This window comes from Kogia breviceps, chromosome 15 (assembly GCF_026419965.1).
Source record: "Kogia breviceps isolate mKogBre1 chromosome 15, mKogBre1 haplotype 1, whole genome shotgun sequence".
NCBI lineage: Eukaryota > Metazoa > Chordata > Mammalia > Artiodactyla > Physeteridae > Kogia > Kogia breviceps.
In genome coordinates, this window is record NC_081324.1 from 15,316,745 (window position 1) to 15,328,981 (window position 12,237).

General features: G+C 43.1%; 1 protein-coding gene across 18 annotated transcripts in view; it reads right to left on the minus strand.

Moving 5' to 3' along the window:
* ZNF532 (zinc finger protein 532) overlaps positions 1-12,237 on the minus strand; it is a 103,105-nt gene that overhangs the window by 32,182 nt on the left and 58,686 nt on the right. For all 18 annotated transcript variants that reach the window (XM_067014981.1, XM_067014977.1, XM_067014967.1 and 15 more), the window contains 2 exons: positions 8,976-9,157; positions 4,617-4,793 (listed from right to left, as the gene is read on the minus strand). In XM_067014981.1, coding sequence (XP_066871082.1) covers positions 4,617-4,793; positions 8,976-9,157 — 359 coding nt within the window. The remainder of the gene's footprint in view (positions 1-4,616; positions 4,794-8,975; positions 9,158-12,237) is intronic.

Below are 12,237 nucleotides of genomic sequence, written 5' to 3' on the forward strand. Positions count from 1 at the left end.
CAGTGCAGAAATCTGGCCGCTGCCAACTGGACTAGATGATGGAGGGTAACATCCCTAGAAGGACAGGTGAGCATCCTCAATGGGATTTGATGAAGAGATTCCTGCCAGAGTATGTATCCTGAGTCCAACTATGAGAAAGCGAGGACGGGCCGGGAAGGAGGGTCATCCTCAGAACACAAGACCGGTATCCTCTGCTGGATGAGAGGGGGAAAGACTGAGCAACTGCTCCAGATAGAAGCACGCTGATGGGACAGGACAATTAAATGCAGAACGTGCTCCTGGACCGGATTTTGTACCAGAAAGAAAGAAAGAAAAAAGACAATATCTCAACAACTGGAGAAATTTTCATGGGATCTATGAACTGGTTGGTAATGTAATCCACGCTGGTTCCTGGTTGGGAGGCTAGATGGTGGTAATAATATACGTGAGTGTCCTTTTGGGGAGGAAAGGCAGAACACAGTCAAATATTTATGTCAAGATGTCCCATTTTTCCTAAATAGGAGAAAGAGAGGGAGAGATACAGAAAGAAGAAAATGAAAGGATGAAAGAAATGTCAGAAATGCTAACAACTGGGGGATATGGGTGAAGGGGACGCACGAGTTCTCCACAGTGTTCTTCCAACTTTTCTGTAAGATAGAGACGATTAAAAAATTAAAAACTGGTGCTAACGTCAAAAAAGAAAAGCCCAAATAAGGGTACCACGAACTTCACAGACATAGTGATAGACCACGACCACAGAGCAGACTCTCCAACTCTTGCTACAATGCAGGAAAGACCCACAGGGAGACTGGCAGGCAGAGAGGAGGGAGGGCTTTTGTTCAAGACAAGGAGACCAGGGCTTCCCTGGTGGCGCACTGGTTAAGAATCCGCCTGCCTATGCAGGGGACAGGGGTTCGAGCCCTGGTCCGGGAAGATCCCACATGCCGCGGGGCAACTAAGCCCTGTGCGCCACAACTACCGAGCCTGCGCGCCACAACTGCTGAGCCCGCCCACCTACAGCCCGTGCTCCACAACAAGAGAAGCCACCGCAATGAGAAGCCCGCTCACTGCAACGAAGAGTAGGCCCCGCTCGACACAACCAGATAGAGCCCGCACGCAGCAACGAAGACCCAACACAGCCAAAAATAAATAAATAAATAAATAAATTTATTTTTTTAAAAAAAGACAGGGAGACCAGTGCGCACAAAGGCGGAGTCTACACGGACACAGCATGCTGGGGACAGTGTGGCTGGATGCAGGGGAGGTACTTTGAAAGCTGAACCTAAAAGTTTGACTTGACCCAACCGCAGGACTGAGTGAATGGCAGGATAACCGGACTAGAACAAAGGAGGGAGAAGGTGGCTGAAAAAAACCTTTAGGGGTGGGGAGGGAGGAGATGGAAGGTAGGGGAAGGAAAACAGGAGGTGGGAAGGAAAAAGTAAATCCAAAAACCCACCGTCAGTCAGGACAGAGTGCTACCCTTGAAACAAATGTAAAAACACATGAGTAAAGGATTCTAAGCTCAGAATTGCTGCCAACTGCCTCCATCACCACTGAGTACATCCAGGTACAAGGCACCGTCCGAGTAGGACTTGTCCCCACACCTCCATTAGGTGAATCTGCACCACTGCCCTCTCACAGATGGGACACGGGCTCAGAGATTAGAGAATCCGCTTGATGCTGTGTAAATCCCAGGGCCGTGCTTTAAATTCAGCTTCGCCTGAATCAAAGTCCTCCACCACGCCGCTAATAAAAACAGTTTTACACTGTTTTATTTCTTAGGAACTTGCTCCAAAACTCCATCTCTTGGGGCTTCCCTGGTGGCGCAGTGGTTAAGACTCTGCACTCCCAATGCAGGGGGCCCGGGTTGGATCCCCGGTCAGGGAACTAGATCCCATGTGCCGCAACTAAGAGTTCACATGCCACAACTGAGGAGCCCGCATGCCACAACTAAAGAACCGGAGAGCCACAACTAAGGAGCCTGCCCGGCGCAACCAAATAAATAAATATTTTTTAAAAGAAGGAAAGAAAGAAAAGAAACTGAGACATAAAAAAATTAAACAAAAAAAATTAAACAACTTGCCAGTAAACGGAAGAACAAATAATCTGGATTCAGGGCCCATATTCAATCACATAGCAGTCAGCTGAGCACTAACGATAGGAGACCCAGGAGTGTCATGGATGAGGGCACTCAGACTCTTTAAAAAAACAAAACAAAACAAAACAAAAAAGAACAACTCCGTCTCACACAATTCTTCACTTTGAAGTCCTCATTGCTCTATTTATATACATTTAGAAGAGGCAAATAGAAGGAAGGGAAAAGCAGCCAAAGAAACGGCTGGTTAAGAAGATATAAAAACAGTCACAAGACTGTATCACCATAAAATCTAGTAGTGGACATTCAAAATGATCTTAAATTACCCAGAAAAGATTAAAGGGTGTTCAAAGTTCCCTTTGACACAGCAGGGAAACATGCCTGACCACACACTGGAAAACAAAGCACTGGAATGGTACCTGCACATAATAATCACTACATAAACATCTGTGAAATAAAAATCTTATGTTGTGCTTTTCAAGTGAGGTGCTAGGACTGCAGGTCTTCACGGGTATATTTTCAGAATTCCATATATTCTCTAAAGGAAATGGGAGGTGGGATTTTTACATTGATCTTTAAAAATTAATGTAAATCATCTGCATAATTTTGAGTCATTTGCATAAAACCACCTGTTAACCAAACACTGCCGGGAGATTTCATGCCTGATGTTCTACTGGAGTGGGAGCTACTTATTTATGTGGGGCTACCTTTAACAGAACAGAGAGATCTCATGTCGAATGAAAGCTTCTGGGTCAAACGTAGGCCAAGCAGCTTCCAGCACGGCACAGGAAGCCAGGCCTTATAGGAGTGTGCACAGGAAAAGGCGGCACCTGTAGTACAGGGTGGCGATCTCAGGGCCCGAGGAGCAGCACCTGCCGCTGCAGCGAGGGCCTGGCCCACTACCCTGAACTAGTGCTGTTAACTGTGCTCGCTCGTCTGGGGGTTGTGTTGTATTTTACTTGTAAATTTGTTTTCGTTTTATAGTTTAAAAACTCAGTCGTTAATGCCTATCTCTGGGCTTGCAGCACTTGTTAAAAAACCACTGTAGTAGAGAAAAGTTTTTAAGAAAATACTGGAATGATTTTTTTCCTATACATCACTCAAATTTGAGGAATATTGTTTTAGTGTACTTTAATCGTTTGCTGTGCTGTATTCCCAAGTAACAACTACGGTTCCAGATTTCATGCACATCCCAGTGAATCAAGTTTTATTTACTTGAATAAAAAAACCAAGTCAAAAACTATATTCACCGGGGGGTTGGCGGGGGAGAGTAGGGGGTAGGGCAGACTATGCTAGTGTCCGAAAGGCTGATGACCAGGAACACCGAAGGCTGTTTAACTGATGTTTCACTAACGTCTGTCTTCGGAGTCAAGACACCAAGTCGTATGTGGATCCCCTAACTTGTAATGTGTTTCATTTTGAAGATCTACAAAGATCAGAGTGAAGGTCCTATTAGAATAAAATTACATTTTCTCATAGTTTTTTAGTAAACAGAGTCACCTCTATCGTGTTTAGCCAATGACATTTCCCCCAAACTAAATGTTACACTAAAGCCAGACATACATAATACGACATATCCACATTATCTTCCCCCAATACTTCCTTGATTATAAAGTTTTAGACAAAACACACCAGTAGGTTTGAGGCAGCAAATCTAGCCTCACACAATTATCAAATTGCACACTGCTGCAAACAACACAGGAAGAAGGTGAACATCAGGCCAGGCATCTGATCCAGGGCTGTGGGCACATCCAGGGACCGAGGAAGCAGGGAAGGAGCCGAGGCTACGGGCCCTCCGAGCACCAGAGAGAGGGGCCACGTTCCGTGCGTTTTAAAGACCTCACCCTGCTTTATCCTCACACAAAGCCGGGGACATAAGCATGACCCTCACTTTACAGGGGTCAGTGCCGGCCCAAGGTCACTCGGCTGGCGGGTGGCGGCAGGATTCTGACCCCAGCGCCCTCACTGCCTCGTCTTTGCTAAGCTGGCCGCCACTGCAGGCGGGCGGCCCGTAACTACCTGCTGAAACACCACCTCAGGATTAAAGACTCAACAAGGCAAACACTGACAAAATTAAGAGCGAGATCAAGCAAAAAATGCAATTTGCTTTTTACTAATCAAGGTTTACATCGGCCATGAAGTTAAATGCAGGAACCAGTGTCTTAAGTTGACGTCAACTTACAAATGTTACTGTGAAAAGTGTATACTGTAAGAAACTATGAAAACTGAAAGAGAACAGTTTTTACAGTCTTCTAAGAACCTATTAAAATCATCTTAAGAAAAAGAACAAAAATGATAAACATTCACTTGTTTAGCAGAAACTGATGACAAGAGCATAAATAGTAAGTGACACTTTAGGACAAAGATTTCCCCCTGGACAGTACTGAAAGGTTTAGGGAGTTATGAGCTACACTTCACAGAGCATCAAAATCTGCACAGTGGCATAATTTTTCATATCTTACATTATATCCCACAGAACTACCACCTCTTCTACATTACTAGTAAAGGAGTGGGGTAAAAGTCGAAAGGCGGCGTGACTTACTTTGGCTCTCCTATCTTGATGCCGGGATGCTGCGTGTAGGCATGCGAATGTGTACTTGGGGCAGACTTAAACGCCATTGGACAAATAGGACACTTGTAGAAGACTTCACAGTGAGAACCTTGAATGTGAGACTTCAGTGCGGCCACATCAGAGTACACAACATTGCAATGCACACATCTGTTAGAAAATAAACACACAGTCGTTAGCACGAGACCACTAAACATATATAACTTAACTGTGTAAAACTGGGTAAAATGAACAAATAGCCCTTTAAGGTTCTTAATGGCTTTTTTAAGCGTGTGGGGTTTTTTTCTGCTTATAACAGATCAAATTATTTTTATATATTTGAGAAGGAAGATCATGAAGAAGAAAAATAAAACTCCAGTGGACTATTTTTTGAGCATCTTTCAAGTTTCTGAGAATGAACCTCCAGACTCCAGGCTGTGGTGAGACCAACGGACCATGGGGCCATGTCAAGGCCGGCAGCACGGCAAGACCCGAGGCCCGCTGGCTCTGAGAGGACCCCCCCGCGCTGGATTCTGAGCTTCCCACCCGTCCCCAATACCCACTGGAAGAAATCTTTGCTATCTAATCCCATATGCCATCGACAGAGGGACCCAGAGGAACGAATGAGGACTGGCTCCAAAGCCACAGCCACTGCGTCGTGACCACACCGAGGAACTGAAGGTTCCTGGAGGCTACAGAGAAGGTCAACCGCCTACTGTGTGTGTCTCCTGGAAATTCAGTTCAAGTACACTTACATTTGTTTTAACAAATGACGCGAAAGATAAACCCGTCTGAAAAACCAACCTCCGTATGTAAATTGCCTCTCTAACTAACCTCTTCTTGAATTTCTAATAATTTGACGATTAGCTCACTCCGCACTCAAATCTAGTCCTACGGGAACGAACTTTAGAACTTGGAGACGCTTCTGTCCAGCCTCAGCTTCCTCATGCAAGGACTCCCAGCACCACTTACAGTGCGCCCATGTATCACCTAGTCGGGCGTCCTTCCTTGTTCACGCCTGAAGATTATTTGAGAGTGGTCTCTCTGTCGACCCTCGAGGGTCTGCAGGGGTAGACCTTGCACACACCTGGCAGACGTGTCCCGGGTGTGAATGTGAGAGCTGACCTGAGGGAGGAAGACTGCAGTTGCGGCTGCCTTCCAGGGGCAGCGCTCGAGGGCGTCGACGGGAACCTAAGACACTTCTGTTCTTAGAACCTCCCTCCAAGTTCAAGGAGCAGCTTCCAAAGTCGCACAGGAAGGACACGCTCTAAATTACATGTGCTCTATAAAGCGTGCCATGTTAAGCTTTGCGGGCATTTCATAAAAATCATAATTAATGCCTTAGCATTTCAGATGACTTAAGGCATCATGTTCAGCAGCATATACGTTAAAAGCACTGAACATAGGAGAATAAATACAGAAAGCTCCTCTGTCCTGTCTACTTGAGCTACTGTTTTAGGCAGTAAAGCCACCCAAGCACACTGAAACAATTTTGAGTTATAACTAGAACTTGGGTTTTCTTAAACAGGTTACTGATCCTCTCTGGGCTGGTTTCTCATTTGTTAAATGAGAAGAGTTGGAATAGATATTTTTTTAGTCCTTCCCAACCCTCGAAGCCAGTAATTCCTATGGAAGAGGAAGGTTACACAAAACAAAAATAGATGGGTTACTAACTATTAAACAAAAGAATCTGCTACAGCGTGAATCATAAAGTATTTTCCCCATCAAGAGTACAAAGGTGTATTCAAAGGGCAAAACACCAAGGGCTGTTTCTCCGAAGTCGCCCCCGGAGAGGAAGATTTAATCTCTAAGAAAACAAGCAGGAGGTTAGAGAACCTACAGCTGATAAAGGAGGTGGCTAAGGCTTGGTCCGAAAAGCCCCCCTCGCCTTAATGTGAGGAAAGAAAGGAGAAAAATTTAAAAGAACTTGAAAGAAAGTTGTAAAATATCTGCCTACAAGTGGAAGAAAAGAGGCCAATATGGAAGGCAAATAAGACAGAAAAACAGAATTTGAAGGGTTCATAGAGCATCCCTAATGCTACTAAAAATCCAGTCTATTAATAAATATTTAATATAGCTGAAGCCCTGTGTGTTCTGGGTACCAATTAAGTTTCTCTTCATTAAAAAAAAAATTTTACAGTATACAATCCTACAATTCCCCTTTCTAGATGCAGATCTAATGGATCAAGAAGCAGAAAAATTCAGAGAAATAAATGACTTTTACCAAATCAACCAGAAGCTAGAAATTACCCCCTCAATATCTGGGAGATGCAATATGATCAGGAAGAGAGTAAACAAGGCACACTAAACCAAGAAGAGACAAAGTCAGGCTGGGAGCCATGCTAGAGATGCTTCTCTGGCTAAAAATGAAATAAAAAAATTTTTTAATTGGAAAAACTATAACACCAAAAAAGGAGGGGAAAATGTACAAGGTCAAGGGGCTGCTAAACCCCAGACGAGTAGCAGACTAGACCATTATTTGAAACAACAGGAAAAAAACTCAGGTCAAATTCTGTTCTATTACCTAAAGAGGTAAACATGAGCTAAACTTCAGAATCTACAGTGTTTTTTATAGCTCTTGTAACCCTCAAATGCAAGAAAAAAAGTCTATACTGAACACAGAAATTTTAGTAAAAATTCAAAGTGCCAAATTTAAGCAACTCTGTGAATGAGGGGGAAAAAAAAAGAGAAGAAAAGCAAGGGATGGTCTTCTCCAAGTTGAGTTAATTACTTTTAGCTTGCCGGCAGAGTTTTGTTTTAATTTAGAATACCAGGAATAGCTAGCATTATAGGAATCTTACTTCCTTTATTCATTCCAACTTAAGTTTACTTTCATTATATTAGAAAAATCAACTATAAATATCTGAGGAAATTGGCATGCGTTAAAAGAACTGCACTTGTAGTTTTATATTAAGAATCCAGTAATACGAGTTTCAAAACATGGGATAAGAACCAAAGTATCACTGTGTATGAATTCTGTGGAATCAAGGGCACCTTCAACGTGGAACATTCCTCTTAAGCACTTAACATGCCTTTGGATTATCCTGTTTTACTCTATAACATGCCCACAGAGATGGAGGCAAACATCACACCAATTTTACAGACAGGGCACCAAGGCACAAAGAACACATGAATTACCACACAATGAGGAGCATAACTGGTGCAAAACCCCTAGTTTCTAAATTTCCAAACCAAAGGTTTTCTACTGGGGTGGTTGCCAATCCATTAAACATCTGTGCATCACAGGTTTGGAGGCATGAGATAAAAATGTGAAATAAGTCTTAGTGTTAGAAAAATGGACTGAACCACCTAGAAATTGGTGATGCCATAACATAAATTTAACTGAAATAAAACTTTTAAATCATACCGACTGGCCTTCATTTTTATAAAACATCATATCTGTATCATAACTAAAAAAAAAAAAAAAATCATTGTATATTAACAGTCTAACATTAACAATACCAGGTGAACAAATGTTCAAGTTTAAGATAAATACACGAGACAGTAATACCTCTATTAACGAAGACACTGTATATCAATGACGTGTTTTCTTGGTGGACCTTCACTGGGTCAAAATGTACAGGAATAAAATGTTTCTAAAAGGAACAGGAATGTGCTTCAGAAGGTCACAAAGTGGAGGACCAAGTTCAAAGGCATCACCACTCAACACGAAACTAACATTTAGATTTGTCAGATGTCGTAAAAGACTAAACTAACATTAGCCTTGTCAGATGTTGTAAAAGACACATCTGGGAATATTAGGGGGCAGTGAAAAGGGTCACGGTTAAGATGTGCAGAGATGAGGGAAAAGCCTGGACTCAGGTAATGGAGAAGAAGGAATAAAGGAAGGTGATCTGGGGTGGAAGGCTCTTCCACAACGAGCGAGCGGTGGTAGGAAAGGACACACACCCGACTCTTTACCAAGACAAGATAAAAGTGAGGGATCATCCATACCCTTTCTGTTTTGATGAGAGCAAGTATTCAGAGGTACAGAAATGCGCTGCATTCCTGCAGGGCTTAAAATGCAGAGAGCCTGACAACAGAAATATGCTAGAAAGGATGCAAAAAAGTATAAAGTCTCTAACAGTCAATCAAAGCCAAACCTTACCACCTGCACACTTCTGCTTGGAAGGATGGGCCCCGCTGACCCTCGGCTTCGTGTGGACCAGAGTCAACACGACACTATAGGATTCACACAGATCAACTCAACTACAAATGAGCCAGGTTCCCAGAGGACCTGTTAATCGAGGTATCACTGTAGGACCCTGAAAACGATGTGCACAGACCACTCAGAACCCTGTGCCCTCAGACGTGAATAAGCTTTATTTGCACGGAAATGAACGATATACTGACCGAAAACCAACTCTCCGCGTGTAGTGCAGACAGTTCTTGGTGACGTGGGTCTGGAAGTGCACCGACCTGCAGATGGCCCCGCACTCGGGGCAGGTGTAGGGAGATTTGTGCTGGTGGATTCTCTGATGAGATGCGTAACTGCACTGGTTAGGAAGCAGCATCTGGCAGACAGTGCAAGTCTTCTAAATAAACCAAAGGGGGAAACAGGGTTGGTCCTACGAATTATTTTCTAATATGCAAAGAAGCTTGGTTAAACCTCAAAATAAGTACACAGCGGTCATTTCAAATACTACGATAATTGATTTCCAAAGAAAAAGCAAACTTAAAAGTTAAATGGTCAGTGTAAAATGTCCCTGTAAAATACAAACAATATGTACTATGTAGTGATGCTCACCCCAAAGTACGATGTAAAGAGACTGTTAACATTAGCTAGACTTCCAATTTTGTTACTTTTACATTTTTTTTTTTAGTATGAAGAAGAGGTATCCTTACAAAGTTATGTTCGTAAAATCTACTTTAATGTATAATTAACTTTAAAATACAAGTTTATGGGCATCTATCTTGACAGCAGAGTTCCCACAACTCAAAAAAGTTTCTTCAAAATAATAAAAATTAATTAGTGGCTAATCCAGCTTTCTTTCTTTTTTTAATTTTTTTCACTTCCGTTATTTGAGATCTGAAATGCAGGAATGCAGAAAGAATGGCCACAGCAATCAGTTGTTCTTTTTTGCACATGAATTGGTTTCTTAAGTGGATGAACTGACCACTATGATTTATGATTAAAACCAATGAACCAAGTTTAGATACATAAATTCAGATATTAACTTGAAACTTCACAGAGCTTAAAATCGAATCACATATAAACTGAGACTGAAATCCTCTTTGGAAAGGGCTCTACACCATTAACTAACCAGGAAAAACTAAAACGCCCTACATATTTTTCATCCCCTTAGATATAAGCACTAAACATGGCATATTTTTAAAACACAAAAAACTCAAAGTAAATATAAATAGAGAACTCAGTTACTTCCATTCCAAAAATAAACCTAACATAGCAGAAGATAAAATGTGTCTGAATACCATCTGGACATTCCTGCAACAAGTATCTACTACTACCTTCTAAAATGTGTAACTTTTATTAAAGTCAGTTAAAGAAAGCCTCAAAATACAGACTCCAGCTAAAACTGAAACAATCTTTTGTACTGACAACAGAATTAAGACATTTTCAAAAGACTTTTTATTCTTTCAGCTATTGCATCAAACAAATTAAGGTTTAAACTTCTGAGGAACCTAAACTAAGAAAAGTCAGGAACTCACTTGAAAACTCTTTCTTGGTTCTCTCCTGAAAGGACTAAAATACAAATTTTATCCCATAAACTGTTTATTGCAGTCACAAAATAAGAACATTACAGGCAGCTATGATGAGGTTAAGCATCATTTAAAAATAGCATTCTGGGCTTCCCTGGTGGCGCAGTGGTTGGGAGTCCGCCTGCCGATGCAGGGGACGCGGGTTCGTGCCCCGGTCCGGGAGGATCCCACATGCCGCGGAGCGGCTGGGCCCGTGAGCCATGGCCGCTGAGCCTGCGTGTCCGGAGCCTGTGCTCCGCAACGGGAGAGGCCACAACAGTGAGAGGCCCGCGTACCACACACACAAAATAATTAATAAATAAATAAAATAAAAATAGCATTCCTTTTCTAATAACACATATTCCAAAGGTTAAAACAAGCCACAGCAATGAAAACCAATCAACAGATGCATTAATTATAAGATCCTGGTGACATCTACATGATCACAGGTAGTCTGTTTCTTTGAACAAAGGTCTTCTATTCGCTTTTACCACACCATCATTCACCCCAGGCAGTGAATGGTGAATGTCTGTATTTCCACAGACATCTCAGAATGTCTTGCACTTAACTCAGGAATAAAACCAGTGTTTTCTACACTCAAGTCAAAACATTTTATGTTTATCATATGTATTGAGCCCATTCCACTCTAAGCCAAGTGGTGAACTAGGTCCTTTAAACAGATAAACTTCGATACATCACCTCATCTGATTCTCATAATAACCTATGGAAGTGGATAATATTATCTCTAGTTTACAGATGAGGAAATGAGGTTCAGAGAAGTCAAGAAACTTGCCAAGGCCTCACAGCTATGAGGTGGAAGAACCGGGATTTGAACTGGGCTCTGAATAATTAATTCCAAGGCCAAGGGAGGAGTAGGGTGGGGGTCACAAGGAGTAAACAAGCAAAAACGCGCCCCCCCCCCGCCCCCATCGGGCAAATGCACGTGAAGGGCAGAGGACCGCTGTCAGGGCTACAGGCCACCCCCCATCCCACCTCCGCAGCTTCTCCTTCCCAGAGAGTAATGTGGTTCTACCAACTTCTATTACAGGGAGAGACAGCAACAAAAACAAAACAGGAGATCTAAAAAGGAGACAGAGTATGTGCTCCCTAAAAGCTGAAGAGAAGTTTCACATGATCTCTCATCCAGACATGTTAACAAACACCCTTCACGATACACATAAAATTCACAATGAATTACTTAAACACGCTCCCCTACTGGATGCCTGTGTGTTTGTAACACACGTAACTATGAAAATAGTTATGGACCAGTTGGTGGGTGAAAGGGCTCTGTTACTAGCAGGTCAACTAAAATAAGTGTCGGGCTTCCCTGGTGGCGCAGTGGTTGAGAATCCGCCTGCCGATGCAGGGGACGCGGGTTCGTGCCCTGGTCCGGGAAGATCCCACATGCCGCGGAGCAACTAAGCCCGTGAGCCATGGCCGCTGAGCCTGTGCGTCCGGAGCCTGTGCTCCGCAACGGGAGAGGCCACGACAGTGAGAGGCCCGCATACCGCAAAAAAATAAATAAATAAAATAAAATAAAATCAGTGTCAAAATTATTCAAGAAGAGGTTTTGTTCATTAAAGTGCTCTTTACGATACAAATGTCTGACTGCAAAGGCTATGAAAAATGCTTTCGAGTAACAGGGTCACCTGATTACCAACATTTCAATAGCGACCTCTCTCTCGCACCAGTCTTTGGCGAGGGGACGCATTCCCTTGACACTGCACTGTGCAGCGGGGGCGCTCCTTGTGGCTGCGGGGCTGAGCTACAGGAGTCTGCCCTGAGCCACTTGCAAGGGCTGAGGCTCCTCACCCATTGGGAGGCACAGGAGTACAGGTGGGGTGGGAGCCAGAGTGGGCTACAGCCCCCCGTCGCAATGCTTCCATACTGCTGAAATGGGAGAGCTCAGTCCCTG